The following is a 16348-nucleotide window of genomic DNA, read 5'->3' on the forward strand; positions in this document are numbered from 1 at the left end:
AAGAAACACTGGTACATCAGTGGAAGGAAGAGTGGACTGAGGAGCAGAGGGGCAGGTATTATTTCTCTCTGCAGCCCTCTGTAAAAAGCAAAAGGTGGAGGATTAAATCTGGGTGAAGAGATGATGTTGACCAGACTGAGACTGGGACGCTGTAGTCTTGTTGTTCAAAAGTTGTTGGGAAATATCCAGATGGTCTGTGTGAATGTGGTCATTTGGAAATTGTGCAACATGTTGTGTTCTCATGTAATCAGATTTATCAGATTTGGGTTTTCAATTTTTTTCTCTTAACTTCATTTTTGGAACAGAGCACAATATTTAGTCTGTTGGTAAAGCAATTATGAAGTATCTACATTTTACTACACTATGAAAGGTAAATGATAAGGTTATCTTGCCTGTTTGCTGCAGCATTGCGCTCTTTTGGGTACAGCCTGTTGGAACCATGGTCGGAACCTTCTAAAGAAGAAGTTTGTCCAAGTGGTGTCGCCGTAGCTAGCTGTCCAATATGGCGGATGGGAGACGCTACGGAGATTGACAAACGTATTAACAACACAATTCCTGTTCTAACATATTTATTCATTCATACACCAGTCGGCAGTGACAGAGTTACATACCTGCTTGTTACAGACCGGAACAATGGAGCTGAAACATGAAGAAGTTTAGCGTCCGCAGTGTTATCTTCATTTTAACCGTGTGTTTGGTAGTTTACACAGTGAAGACTTTAAATGGTAAGACAAGCTCTTAATGAACTAACATGTTGGTTAACAGCTGACAGTAATGTGTTGCTGCTTATTGTCCGCAGACAGGATGTGTGAGCAGACTCTGGACTATTTAGTGTCATTGGGTGAGATAGAGAAGAGAGACGCTGCTCAGGTGAGATGGGCTCATGCTGTAAACAGCAGGAGCAGCCTGAAGGAGGCGCTAACAGGTGGGTCAACACTATGGGTCAACATGTTGCTGCTGCTTTAACACCAAACTACACACTTAACAACTACAATCACTCTGTAACACTTTCAAACTCACTACAACACTGATTGTGTCCTACTGTTACAATGAGAATTGCTACTGTTTGCGCCTTTTATATTGCATATTGCACTTTGTTGCTCTTATAAATTGTTAATGTTGTATTTATGTCTTAAGTTGTTTTTAATTGTCTTAAATGTTGTTATGGTTCAGGGAGTGCTATCTAAATTTCATTATATTGTTGTCTGACCTTCAATATAATGACAATAAAACTACTAATCTAATCACACACACACACACACACACACACACACACACACACACACACACACACAAGGGTGTAACTTTAGTTTGAGAAGTGGGGCGTGGAAACAAAGCAAGGGGCCTGGGGGGGTCCTACACTAAAAAAAATTGATTTCCCATTTCCTGTATTTTAAAGGCTACATACATTTAGGGACTAAAAAAGTCAGGGGGACACAAACAGGATTTTGAAAAGTGAGGGGGGCATGTCCCCAGTGGAAATTATCCCCCAGTAGGATTCATACAGTCACTGGCCACCATATTAATAGGAACACATGTGCAATCTAATTCAATCTAAGACAATAGCTCTTCCTTAAATTCTACTTTTTCAGATTATAAATGTATACATTGTCAAAAAGTAGATAATTCCAGGTGGTGCTGGTTTATTAAGGTGCATTATACTGAAAAGTGTTCCTAATATTTTAATGGAGTGGACAAAATATTCAAAACACCATTCAATATAATGCTCCCTACTACACCTCCATCACCCACTATGACCTCAGTAATAAACATAAAGTACAATTGTTAATAAAAACTGAACATGTATAAACTTCATAAATGTAGAATGAATAACAGAAAGTGCAGCAGTAGCATGTATGTGACATGACCCAGGTTCTTCTTCACTGACAGTTGACCAGGTTCTTTAATCCTTAGGTCCCACTCATATGCTAGAAGCTGACATAATTATGAGAGGCCATGACCCCAAAGAGCCAATCATGGCACATCCTCCTGAGACAGACAGTGACATCACACTGAAGGAGTGGCTGGAAGGAGTTAAGGTGCACAACAAGGGAATAAAACTAGACTTCAAGAGGTGAGACTTGAGGTGGACTCATGTTTCTTCTCAGTGATTTGTGGTTGTATGTGATGCTAACTGTGTGTACTCTCCATGCAGTCTGGAGGCGGTGCCCCCCTCTGTGGCTCTGCTGCAGGAGGTGCTGGCTGAACACAGCTGTCCTGTATGGATCAATGCAGATGTGCTCCCTGGTCCTGGAGGACAGGCCACACCTCTGGAGCCTCAGGCCTTCCTGGCTGCTGTGGGGAATCTTCCATGTGACACTGTGCTGTCTCTGGGCTGGACAACAGGGTGGACTGCTGGTACAGATAACCCAGGTGAAGATATATTTTTTTTATGTTTAAATAGAGACTTTTATCCTCAAAGAATCAGGAGAAATCACCTTGATCAGAATATTCACTGTGAGAGAAGCTGTACTCTGTTTGGAAGTCTGATTTGAAAGTGCAGTGTGTTAAAGAGTTTTCTTCTCATGCTTTAAAAAGATAACACTCTCTTCAGTTGTCATTTACAGGGTTCTCCACTCAGATGAATGCACCTGTTTGTTTTTTTTACATTAAATGATAATTCACATTTATTTATTACATACTAACACCATGAACACACAAAAGACAGGTGAAAGCGGCCTGCGGCGAGTTGCCATGCAATCTCTGTGTACAGTAAACCTGCGTCTGCGGCAAAGTATAGTCCAAAAAAAGAAGAGGAGAATACTTTTTGCAGCGAAAGAGTCGTCTGACATGTTGAAGTATGTTTCAGTAAATGTATTCCCGCCAGAAACACATTTAACAATGGATGACTACGTTATTATCCAACATCCAACATTATATATATTTCATCAAGTCATTTATTTCTATTTCAGTTTGAGTTGACTCTCTGTCTCTCTCTCACTCACTCACTCACTCACTCACTCACTCACTCACTCACTCACTCACTCACTCACTCACTCACTCACTCACTCACACTCTCTCTCTCTCTCTCTCTCTCTCTCTCTCTCTCTCTCTCTCTCTCTCTCTCTCTCTCTCTCTCTCTCTCTCTCTCTCTCTCTCTCTCTCTCTCTCTCTCTCTCTCTCTCTCTCTCTCTCTCTCTCTCTCTCTCTCTCTCTCTCTCTCAGTCACTCACTCACTCTGAGATTGATTGTTAGTTCTTGCATGAGATCCAACCTTGTTGGTTTTCTCACAGGATATATCACTTATGGATTTTTAAACTTAATTTGTAGTCAGCCTCCTCTTGCATTTTCTCATCAATTTCATCATTTATTTGAGAAATGTAGCGTCTGGTTTATAATATCCCAAAGTGCACAGACAAATTGGGGAAGTCATTGGGGTTTTATTTAATATTTCCTCTCTCTAACCAGAAGCTGCTTCCATATTCTTGCTGTAATTGAATTGTTTTTGTTGTCCAGGCTACAGCTGGAGTATGGTGCATGAGATGGAGGAGATCTGTAGAACACTGAAATACCCTGTCACCTTCCCAGTGCGTGCAGCTCTCCTCAACCAGTCCCACTCCCAGCTCACATGGCTGCTGCAGCAGTCAGACAGGTGATCTACACACTCATGAGCATTACACTGCAGTCACCATCCTGTGGCACAGGTTTGAATATTTAAATGAATATATTTATGCATGTCATTTTTAGTAACTCTGGACAATGAATCTAAATTAATTGTCACCTTGTCTTAGTGTTATTCTGTCCACATCCATTGTCCATGACCAATCATAGAGACATTGAATCATACACACATCAACACTGACAGGATGAAGCCACTATGATGTCATATTGAAACGTATCAACAAGTAATGTTATGAAGTTTGGTTCATCTATCACCTTCCTCAGGTAGAAGTTTAATTTGTTATATCATGACTACTGAAATTTTTGGATTCTGTTATTTTTTTATTTGTGTTATCAGCAACCAAAACAGATCCACTCTAATTCACTTTGAACCCTTACATACTGTTTTTATTTGAGAGCTGTAAAAACATCCTATACACATTTATTTTAGACCCACATTATACACAGATAGAAATACAATGCATCTTTTTTACATTTTTGTGCATCTGATATACACATTCTTATATACTGTATGCAAATGTACAATTTTGACCTAAAATAATTTTTAAAAATCAGCATTCAAACATGTTATACTCATCATTCTCCTGGGTCATAGAATAGTGATTGTGAATGTCTTTTTTTCTCATAAGATCAGTCAAATATTTATGAATGACCGATGGGGAATTTATGAATGTGAATTGGTGAAGAGACTAATTATGAGTCACAATATGAACACTAGGGTTTAAGTAGGTAAGTAAGTAAGGGTTAAATGAGTTTTCTATTTGGGTCAATTGTTTTTAACCACAGGGAAGCAGGCAGTGTAAGTCTGAGAAACAGCTGTGAAGGAAAAAAGACCAAAACCCACACAGAAAATAAATAGATGTGGAGAAGTCACACAGAAGGTAAGAAGAGAGAGAGAGACACACACAGAGAAGAGAGTGTTGTTGAATAATGTTAAGTACAGTTGAAACCAGAAGTTTACATACATTGTATAAAAAGACACATAACCTTTTTTTTCTCACTGTCTGACTTAATATCAGACAAAACTTCTCCTGTGTTTAGTCAGTTATTATTTTGGATTACCAAAATGATTTATATTTGCTTAATGCCAGAATAATGAGAGAGATTGATTTTCTATAGGATTGAGATCAGAGTTTTGTGATAGCCACTCCAAAATTTTGACTTTGTTGTCCTTAAGCCACTTTGTAACTAATTTGGCGGTATGCTTAGGGTCCATGTGGATGACCCATTTGCACTCAAGCTTTAACTTCCTGGCTGATGTCTTGAGATGTTGCTTCAATTATGTTCTTTCCTCATGATGCCATCTATTTAGTGGAGTGCCCCAGTCCCACCTACAGCAAAACACCCCCACAACATGATGCTGCCACCCCCGTACTTCACAGTTAGGATGGTGATCTCACGCTTGCAAACTTCCCCCTTTTTCCTCCAAATGTAACGATGGTCATTATGGCCAAACAGTTCAATATTAGTTTCATCAGACCACAGGACATGTCTCCAAAAATGAAGGTCTTTGTCCCTGTGTGCATTTGCAAACTGTAATATAGCTTTTTTGTCACTTTTGGAGTAATGGCTTCTTCCTGGCTGAGAGTCGGTACAGGATTCGTTTCACTGTGGATGATGACACTCTCCTACCAGTTTCAGCCAGCATCTTCACAAGGTCTTTTGCTTTTGTTCTGGGATTGATACGCACCTTTCCCACTAAAGCACGTTCATCTCTGGGACACAGAACCCATCTACTTCCTGAGCGGTATGATGGCTGGACATTCATGGAGTGGACATGCTGTTTATGCAGATGAATGTGGCACCTTCAGGCATCTGGAAATTGTACCCAAGGATGAACCAGACTTGTCCACAATTCTCTTCCTGATATCTTGGCTGATTTATTTTTGATTTCCCCATGATGTCACACACACAGGGAGCAGTGTGTTTGAGGTGCGCCTCTAATTAAATCAAATGTTGTCAATTAACAGAAGCTTCCAAAGCCATGACATCATCATCTGGGCTTTCCCAAATAGTTTAAAGGCATAGTAATCTTAGTATATGTAAACTTCTGACTTTGAACAAAGTAATAAAAAATGTCTAAAAAATTCTCTCTCTCATTATTCTTGCATTTAGCAAATATAAATAATTTGTGTAATCCTAACTGACCTAAAACAGGAAAGTTTCATCTGATATAAAGTCAGACAGTGAGAAAAAAAGCTTATATGTCTTTTTATACAATGTATGTAAACTTCTGGTTTCAACTTTGTATATATGATAAGTTCTCATATGAATGAAATGTTTCTGCTCTATGTTATACACAGGTACACTCTCACTGTGTGGACTGGCCAGCAGGATGAGTTGACACTACAGGAGTTACTGCCCTACAGAAAAGAGCTGGACATCAGCAGGATCTATTACGACCTGCCTGACTTCATAAGGACAGAGCTCACTAAGAACTGAACTCCACTATTATTATTCAGGCTGGAAATGGCAAACTTCCACAGCAGACTGGAGGTGCAACAGGTCACAACATTTCCAGTTTAGTTTGATATGATGTAGTGGTGCATGGTCAGGCTGATCTACTACACTCTTACTTATCTACTCACTCTCAGGTCAGATATGCTACACTTGCTGTCTTTCAGGGTCTCAGCGGATCCTTAAAAAGTCTTCAATTTAGTTTTTTATATTAAAGGTCTAAAATATGTTGAATTGTAATTGTTAAGGTGGACCAGCAATTCTTATTGTAGTGACAATCTCATCGTAAATTAGTTTTTGTTTTCTTTTTTAAGACAAACAGAAATAAATCTAAGTGTATATGAATTCTTTAACTTTTTTTTACGAGCATCACACTCATCCCAATATGTAAAACTCTTCACTCCCACTATCAGACTGATGCTGCAGAGGTGTAAATGTATGTACGCTGCAGCTACCATGTAAATGATTAAGGTGGAACTAAGGGTCCTGGCATCACTCAGATAGGTAAGTATTTGAACCAATATTACCATGTTAACTTAAATTGTGGCATAAAATGGTCTTAAAATGACAATAATATCATTTATCACAATTGAAGTAGTTATCATGACAGGTCTCTGCATCCTTACGGTCTGCTGATTCTGTGGATTCCTTTAATAGCAGCTAAATATACATCTGTGTGCCTGTATGCAACGTATGAGTGTCAGTGTTTTTTTTCATTGTTTTAGATTTGAACTTCTCAATCTTGTATATCTTCATCTACTGTGTGTTAGTTATTTTTCTATGTGTGCTATGCCTTGTAAAGCACTTAGTGACTTATCTCTATGAGAAGCACTATACAAATCAAATTGACTTACCTACCTACTTTATTCATCCATCATACAGGGCCCAATGACCGAGTGAATAAATGCTCCTTATATTTTTTTTAATATGCCACTACTGATTCTGTCTTTTCATACTGTCCTGCTGAATAATATAACACATCTACTGCTTTTTGTGCAGACAGAATTGAAATAGGTTAAATAAGCCACTTAATGATTTCTAGATGTAGATATTTCCTCGTAACTAATGGAGCATGTGTTTGTCCTCAGAGCAGCTGGAGGTTAAGTATTAGTTTGTCTGCTCTCTGAGTCTCAGTGAAAAAGTGAAATGAAGTTCTGTGTATCTGTGATGAGGATCATGTCATCAGTAGTTGTGATGGGACATTGCTCAGTCACTGCTCAGCTGTATGATTTCATACTCTAGTTCTCTGATGATCTCCATCACTGTTATGCAGATCTTTTTAGTCACTGAAAAAAAACAAAAAACAAAAGCTGAGGAAAAATCCAAAGCAACAATGGGTTCACTCCCTACCTTTCAGTCTTTCACCATTTCATAACTGTAAGTTCTAAATCTTGTAACAAAGTTGCTCAGTAATTTGGTACAAAGATTATTGAAAACAGCAGACAGCACAATGTAATACTGTTTAATAGGGAACATTGAAGGTTGAGTGTAACATTGAAGTGTTGCCACTGGCAACTCAGTTTCTGTATCTGAGGATGTTTTAGGCTTTCAAGGATGCAGCTTTACTAATTGGCAATTTAGATAAAAAGTTTGTCTAAAAGGAAAGCTCTTATAACACAAAGAGAGCAAGCTGGAAAAAAGTCTGAGTGCCAAGCTGCGCTTTTTCTTCAATCTGCAGTTTTTATTCCAACAGTGATACACAGTACATTCTGTTTAAATTTTAGATGATTCATATATGAGTAATGCCTTTGTATGGGATATATATGTGTATATATGTGATACATCTATAGATGATATACAGTCACCAATCACCTCATTAGGTACACCTGTTCAATAGACTTCAATTCAACAGCTCTGCTTAAAATTCTACTTTTTGGGTGTTTATTACTGAGGTCATAAGTGTTAGTGGTATACAGTGGTAAATTATATTGAATGGTGTTCCTAATATTTTGCCCCCCTCATGTATGTTAATGGAGTGGACAAAATATTAGTATTTTCTGAACTGTCTAACTTGAGTTTGAAGGTTCATTTTTGACCTCAGAAAGAGCAAACTCTGAAAAAAAGAAAGTTCTTACTAGCTTCAAGTTTCATCCACATCTTGTATCATTCCTCACCAGATGGAGTTGCTCAGTTGCCATGAAAATGGTTTAGCTGTTAACACTTAACATAAGTGTGTAATGTCTGTCATGTGATAACAGGCGGTCTTAACATTTTATGACTGACAGGAGCATTAAGATCCCTGTGTACAGGAAATCTACTCACACACACCAATTATATTAATCAATAACTAATTGAACCTACTTGTAGCAAACCCATTTTGTTTTTGTACTTGCTGTTTCTTGTCTTGTCCACCAGAGGGCAGCTTGCATTGTGTGCAGGTTTATTGGGAAAAACAAATATCTGCTTTAGATGTTTTTTGACATGATTTATCAATCTTTACATTTCGTGATTGGTGTTCTAAGAAAATATAATTTCATCTGCTTTTATTTGTATATTTTGCTCCTTTTAGAGATAATGGTTCTGTTTTTTAAATAGTAAGATTTTATTTTGAAAACCACTACTTCCTACTTGCTTCCTATGTTGTATGGCCGAACAAAACAATGCGCTAAAGGTAAAACGTAAAAAGGTTAAGGTAACTAAAGGAAAATAAGGCAAAAAGCAGAAAATGGCAACTTAAGTATATGTACATCTAAGGCTTAATGTATTTGACAACCCCGAGGAGGCACAAGGTTGGTGTGTCATTCTTACAGTGGTTATTTGATTGTTATTATTTGATTGAAAACATGCTGACTCTTTTCCCGCCTGTCTATTGAATTAGCAATGTATTGCTTGGCTGAGTTGTATGAGGAAATTCTGTGATCATTAGCTATTTATTATGGACAGAAGTGGTGACTGCTTTGTTTTCTTTATTTTGTCAGTTCTCACGTTGGTTTAGGGAGCTGGTTTTGTGGACCGCAATAAATATTGAAACCATCAGTCGAGTCTTACCATCTTTCGGAGGGTATGCTACACTACTCTTTACTTGAAAAGTGAAAAGGAGGGCAGAGAAAGAGTAGGTCAAGGGGAAACTACCAGAAGCATGCCACAACTGACCTGCTACATCTGCTAAGGAAAGAAACAAGATGTCGTTGAAAGCTTCAGGAACAAGTTGGTCCTCACATTGAGAATTGTTCTGTCAAACCATGTAGCTTTTCACACAAAGTGCTACAGTGCAAAAATACTTTTTATTTTCTCAGGTACAGTGGTCCTGAGAAATCAACACACTGCAAACTTAAAAAAACGCTTGCAAATAGACAAAACACGAGCACATTAAGAATACATCATCCATTTGCAACACATGCACAGCTTTTTACAACACAGGACACTTCAAAGCAATGAACATTCTTCTTGTTGCTATGGTTTGTGACTCATGATGACATTGCTGAAGTTGGCAGTGGTTTTGGATGATGAGTAAATTGGGTTTTTGGTTTATTTTAACATTGTGATCACATGTCCAAATGTGTTCTTTACTTTAACCACTTAACACACGGCCCTGTTTTTTATGCTGTTAGCCTAAACGACATGCCCAAGTTGTGAGCAGCACAGATCCCACATAGTTAGAGACTCAGAGATGTGTCTGGTATCATTGGAAAGGAAACACTCTCAGGATTCTTGTAAAAGTGTCTGTGTGATTCTGTGACTTACTGACAAAGAGTGGCAGAGGTTACAATGATGGGGTTGTTTACTCGCCCATAGGTTTGCCTTTACAATGACATGTGTACAGACATTCAGGGACCTCTCAGCAGGATATAGACACAATGAGGCCACAGCCACAGGTCTTGGCTTCATGCAGTCCAAATTTGGAGTCAAAAGACCAAAAGATGAATTTTTCAGAATTATTTTTCAACAGGTATGTTCATGCGTTTTCCTCAGGTCCTTTTTGGAGACTCCAAATGGACACTTGGTTACCAAAGCTGTATAACCACAATCAAACACCTATAACTTCACATCCCCTTTGCCTACAATCAAAATCTTGGTCTCTAATGAAAGCTGACGCCATATTATTATTATTATTATTATTACATAACCATATTTTTTTGTTTGGCCATATCTATCTATCTATCTATCTATCTATCTATCTATCTGTTTATTTTGCTATAAGTCATATGTTAAGTCGAAGAAGAACCAACCGTGTACCAAAATGCCGAGTGCGTAATGATATATGGTTCAACTCTTTCACGCACAGTCGGTTACGCTTGGAGTTTGTTTATGGACAGCCAAACTTAATAGCTTAGTGTCATACACCGTTGGAAACCTCTGACTATTGGCTAAAAGGTTATCAACTTCATTTCACCGAATATTTCCATAGGCTAGAACAGCAGTCAATCAAAGCCATGTCGTCATTGTTGTCGGTCACATGTCGTCATTGGCTTTGGAGACATGTACTGCCTAATCCTAAACACCGATTGGCTTGTGTGTGGTGTCGTCAGAAGCAGGAGAGGCTCACGGTCGTAAACATCTAGTCACGTGTACTCTGAGATGGACGCGCAGGTCAGGAAATGACGTAAACGGACCGTATATGGTTTGTTATTTGTGTTATTACGTTACGTGTTGGACTAAATACATGTTGACATATTGAGGAAAGTATTTCGGTTTTATGGAAACGGATTTCATATTTCATCAGAATGGATATTTGGCGAGCTGTACAGAAAGTCCTGAGTCATAAGATGATCGTTGTGGATAAAGAGAAGACTTTGAAGGTATGTAGGCATTATAGCTTTTCTTACTTAGCTCAGGGGCTAGCCGAGCTAATCGCTAATACTATTACGGTTGTGAGCAACCATATAATTCGTGAGTGGAATGAATCAGGACAATCTAAGCTTTCCAACGATGTACGGCATGAATATATATGTTTAAGGGTTGGTGTTCAAAACATCCAGAAGAACTTGTGGCTACCTCCTAACATCCGTCCCGTCCCGTAGACGGAACAGCGTGCGTTAAGTGGTTAAAGTGTTCTTGACAACATGACACTTCTGTCATGTCTGTGATGTGATTTGTTGTTTGAATTTGCAGCATGTTTTTACATGTAAAATGTTATTGACAAAGATGTTTTCCTAATTTGTTTGTTTTTATAAGTCCTTATAGGATAAGGTGGTCATTTTCTACATTTTTATTTTTTATTTTCAACAAATTTCTTGTGCAGAGTTACAGTTTTTTCCCATTGGTTTGGCTCATTTCTTGAAACAGAAATTACATTCTCAAAACACCATGGACAAACCTCCAAACTACTTGGCAATTGTTCACAACATAATTGTATTTCTCATTGATTTCATCACTTTGCAAATGTCTTTGTACATCCTTGCAAATGATTAAGTACAGGTAGCCTACAGTTAGCACAGTTAGCCTACATTTAGCACAATTTCCAAGTGAATAGATCCTGTTGATCTAAACTGATTGATTGATTCTCAGTCTAATGGTTGTTCTCTCCAAAACATGTCAGCATCATTTCATTCTATAAGTCATCACATGCAAAATAGTCTGTTCAATTGTCAAAATAAGTCAAGAACCTAATACCATGAATATCATATATGAATCTCTTGGAACATTTGATAAATTGATTAATTGACAGTCAGGTGAAAATAGAACTTGACTAAGGAAGGAGGAGTTTCACACATCTCAGATGACCAATCAAAGAATATGTTTAGTTACCTGACAGGTGCTGTCCATGATAGTGAATGCTGCCAAACACGTATATATAGAGCTTGACCAGGACTAGTACAATTTGTGAACATGGAGGCACCTGTCCAAGTAAATGAATAAGGGCAACTGCCTGCTCGAGGAAGAGGAAGAAGAAGAGGAGGAGGAGTAAGGGTGCGTGGTGGTAGAATAGGGGGAAGAGGTCGAGGAGCAAGAAGACACCATGCTGTTCCAGATGAAATTCAGGCCACACTTATAGACCATATTATCAACCAGCGGCTCTGATTTGATCCCTGAAAATGAGAGAGGTCTCGTAGGGCCTCACCTACCAAAGTATGTAATTTTATGGGACAATGTGAATTTCCACCGTGGCCCGCTCATCAGAGCCTGGTTCACTACTCATTCAAGGATGGTCATGGTGTTCCTACCACCTTACTCTCCTTTCCTCAATCCTATTGAGGAGTTTTTCTCCGCTTGGAGGTGGAGAGTGTATGAACATCAGACTCAAAATCAGAGGTCCTTGCTCCATGCAATGGACACTGCGTGTGATGACATTACAGGAGATCAGTGCAGGGGATGGTTGCGACATGCATGCCGTTTCTTCCTTCGTTGCATCGCAAGGGAGAATATACACTGTGATGTGGACAAGAATCTGTGGCCAGACAGACAGCAGCATGTGGATGGCCAGGAGGGTGAGGATGATGACCAGGAGAGGGAGGGTGAGGACAGCGACCAGTGAAGAAATGTTAGTTTTGAATCTCCGGCTTTATTTACAGCACTGTAGGCTACATATAATTTTCCTTGTTTTTTGTGTATATGTTTATATTACAGTATATTGTGCTGTATACATTTTCTTTTGGTAACTCTGATGTATGAAAGTTACTTTATGTGTATGAATAAAAATGGTTACAATTTCCTTGGCAGTATGAGTGCAATGTGTTTGGAGGGTACTCTTACCGTAAAGTCCTTTTTTTTCTTTTCTTTTTTCAGTTTTATACACAATTGTGTTCTGTTAGCTAGACAAAACAACTAGTACAGTAACCACTGTGAATGAAGGACTGTGCTAAGACTGAGAGGTGGACATAAGGGATATTTCAATGGTCCTCTGCCATAGTGACAAAACATCTAACCATTTTGACTTGCAGTGCTCACACAATGCCAAAGGGACAATGCATTTTGGGGGCACTGACTGTTTATATGAGAAAGAAATTTAGTTTTGACACATGAGTGAACTGTTTTGGGAGAGATATGAGCTTTTGGAGGTGAACCATGGTGTTGTGCTGAACCATCCAGGTTATTTTGGCACCAAGCACCAAGAGTGTTGAGAATGTCCAGTCTGTTTCGAGAAATGAGCCAAAGTAATTCAGAAGGATGTTTTGCCTTTTGGTGGCACTGACTATTTATATGGGAAAGGAATTTAGTATTGAAGCATGAGTGAACAGTTTTGGGAGAGATATGAGCTTTTGCAAGTGAACTATGGTGTTGTGCTGAACTGTAAGACTGTTCTGCCAAATGATCTTAGAGTTTTGAGAATGTAATTTCTGTTTCAAGAAATGAGCCAAACCAATAGAAAAAAACTGTAAAACAACATAACATAAAAACTTTGTACCAAACATTGAATTGTCAATAAAACACCATATCAACTAGTTTGGCATGATCTTACATTATAACTTTTATATTAAATAAAGCTAATGGAATACAATTGTTTTAAATATTACATTTAATCTGGAGAAACATGGAGATCAGGAACCATTTAATTTTTCAAGTACACTTAAATACACTGTAGGTGGATAAAATATTTAATATTTATCATTCTCTTGTGGTTATACCATTTGACAGTCTGACTTTTGGTTTAAAAAATGGTACAAATGTCATTTCAAATGACATAAAACCAACATAAATACAAAAGGTATATATAATAAGCCTCATGCATGCTATTAAGACAATTTCTAAAGATTCATTTTTTAATTGCTCATCTTGCCAACCCTTATTTGTCACTGACCCATTCCTCAATGCCATAGAGCTCTGTAGTTGTCCAAAAATGATGAAAACATGTCCATGAATCACACTTCTGCACTGGATGACATGTTCCTGTTGTTTCCATGATAAGTCTAGATAAATCAAAGCAGACTCAGAATGGCTAAGCTGTATTTGGCAGTACAGCTGCATTGTAGAGCACATGCATTTTGTCATGATACATGCAATATTTGATTCTAGTGGCCAAACATTTCTTCAAAGTTGACCAAATGTTTTATCTGCTCACTCTGCATTGAGTGGCGTCTCCACAGCATTTTTTTGGCATTCAGGTCCCTTGGGAAAATAGGTGCACAGGGTAGAATAGGCTTTGAACCTGTAAGAACACCATTCAGTGTTTTGCTACTTCCACTCAAAGGGTAGGAAGCACTAGAGCTGACACCAATATCTGGTATAGGAGCATGGGGATTCAGAGGAGGGAGATATCCAGGCCGAGTATGGGCGATGTGATCCAGAAGAAGGGCCCCTGAGCCTCTTCTCTCCAACCCAACAGCAACTCGTCTCTGAACAGAGATCTCCAAGGACTCTCTAGAGCCCGACAGAGTGGAGGATCTGCTGTTGACTATCTTGTTCCTTTCTGGTCCTGCTCCAGCTCCACCACCATTCTTGGAGCTATTGTCTCGGCTGCCAAACTGCGGTAACTGAGAGTCTGAACTGTAGTGGTCAAAACCAATGTTCCGCCGTCGGACCACATTTTGCAGACTGGAGACATTTAATTGTCTAAGACAGTCTGATGCGTCTTCATCTGCAGGACTTGATTCGTGGGGAAAGTGAAGATTGTCACCTTGATGCAAGTTTGGGTGTGAAGCAGAATGCAGTGAACATGCAGCACTGTCATATGACATCTTTCTACCGAAGGCTCTTCTTCCACCTCCACCTTTGTTTTCATTTCCTGACATGTTCTCAAGTGCTTTCAGGAGCCCTGTTGCATCTTTGACATCAATGCTGTGGTGGCGTGAAACAGCTGGAGGTCTTCCATGGAAGACAAGGCCATTGAATCTGAAGGACAGCTCTTCCTCCGGTGTCATTTCCACCAGCTCCTCTGTCAGAGAGGAAGCCTGGCTCTGCTGGAGTAACAGGGAAGGACTTTTGGACCATTGCTCCGAGTGTAGCCTCTGGAGATTAAGTCGCTTATCCACACTGGGAACACGTAAAGGACTGGGATGTTGAATTGGAGAACTTGGTCGGGATGTGACTAGGCCAGGTCCTGAACCTAAACACTGGGGATTCTTGAGGCCAAGAAGTGGGCTACCAGGTTGGGGAGAAGCATTTGCAGAAGACCCTTGTGGAGGAGTTCGTAGCTGGATCTCATATGGTGACATGCAAAAAGATGTTGGGGTGTAATGCAAACGTTCCTCTAGATCAGGAGGTGGAGGGACATTAAGATACTGCTTTGTCATCTGGTGCCCGGATGGAAGTTTGTTGGTGGTGATGATGATAACCTCCTTACCCTTCGCTTTACAGGCATCCAGGAGGACCCTGAGGACATCCCTGTTGCCTGAATTGACTGCGTAAACCAGTGCTGATAAGCCTGCATGATCCTCCAGAGTTGGATTCGCACCACTGCTCAGCAGGACCGACAAGATGTCAGCTCCAGCCTGTTCGAGGCATGCATGCATCAAAGCAGTTTTTCCTGTCTTGTCTTGGATGTTTGGATCAGCACCATTTTCCAGAAGATACCTATCACAAGTAAAGATGGAAACTGCTTAAGTGGAAGCTATAGCCCTTTACAAAAATGCATGCATTCAAGAATCAATAGCATTCATGTATTTAGATGGTACATACCGGACCATCTTGTGTTTAGGTACACTCTGTGAATCTGTATGCCGTGTCTTGCAGGCCACCATTAGTGGTGTCTCGCCATGTTCATTACTCTCGTTTATGTAGGCCCCTCCCTCTAGCAGCAACCGAGTCAGACGCAGACGACTCAAATAGACAGCCTTCAGTAGAGAATTGCCATCTGTTCGCACCTCTGTTGACTCATCCATTGTAAAGACCTTGGCTGCTTCTAGTTCACTTCAAGTGTCTTTGATGAAGGATAATCACTTGTTTGTCCAGAGGTGCATACAGCCCAGTGCCTGCAATAAAGAAAAAGGAACACTAAGTTCACAGGTGTAGTCTACCTACTGGGCAGCTGTTTCAGCCATAAAGTGAGAGTACTCAAACATTTTTTATGTCACAAAATTTCAGGAACTGTAAACCTCATTTGTTTGATACACATTTTTTTACATTTACATTTTTTTTGTCTCTGATTACTGAGTCATACAAAGCCATGTTTACAGTACCAGTCAAAAGTTTGGAGATACTTTCATTTAAGGGAATGTGAAGGTGGCTCCAAACTATTAACGGGTGTATATACTGTAAAAACTGTTGTATAAGACGCACCTCTAACGTGATTCTTTTTCCAATTAGAAGTGAGGTGGATCTTATACACTGGTGTGGACCTAACCCTATACACCAGTAAAATGCAGATAGAGGATTGGATCTGGATATGATTATAGGTATGTAAAAGGCCATCCACACTAAGAGCAATAACAATAACTGTAAAGATAACGACGTG

At 39.4% G+C, this 16348-nt stretch overlaps 2 protein-coding genes across 2 annotated transcripts; one reads left to right on the plus strand and one right to left on the minus strand.

Annotated features, from left to right (window-relative positions):
• Nucleotides 1–511: 511 nt before the first annotated feature.
• Nucleotides 512–7127, plus strand: fam151b (family with sequence similarity 151 member B). The gene is made up of 7 exons (XM_053325199.1): nt 512–537; nt 625–725; nt 800–925; nt 1915–2074; nt 2156–2373; nt 3457–3592; nt 5925–7127. The coding sequence occupies exons 2-7, from the start codon at nt 647–649 to the stop codon at nt 6061–6063; spliced, it is 858 nt and encodes a 285-aa protein (XP_053181174.1). The 5' UTR covers nt 512–537; nt 625–646; the 3' UTR covers nt 6064–7127.
• A 6607-nt stretch (nt 7128–13734) lies between these two features.
• Nucleotides 13735–15824, minus strand: ankrd34bb (ankyrin repeat domain 34Bb). Its single transcript, XM_053325675.1, has 2 exons — nt 15574–15824; nt 13735–15468 (listed from the first exon to the last, which is right to left on the minus strand). The coding sequence occupies exons 1-2, from the start codon at nt 15774–15776 to the stop codon at nt 13968–13970; spliced, it is 1704 nt and encodes a 567-aa protein (XP_053181650.1). The 5' UTR covers nt 15777–15824; the 3' UTR covers nt 13735–13967.
• Between the last annotated feature and the right edge of the window lie 524 nt (nt 15825–16348).

Source organism: Scomber japonicus, chromosome 9 (genome assembly GCF_027409825.1).
Source record: "Scomber japonicus isolate fScoJap1 chromosome 9, fScoJap1.pri, whole genome shotgun sequence".
In the NCBI taxonomy this organism is placed as follows: domain Eukaryota; kingdom Metazoa; phylum Chordata; class Actinopteri; order Scombriformes; family Scombridae; genus Scomber; species Scomber japonicus.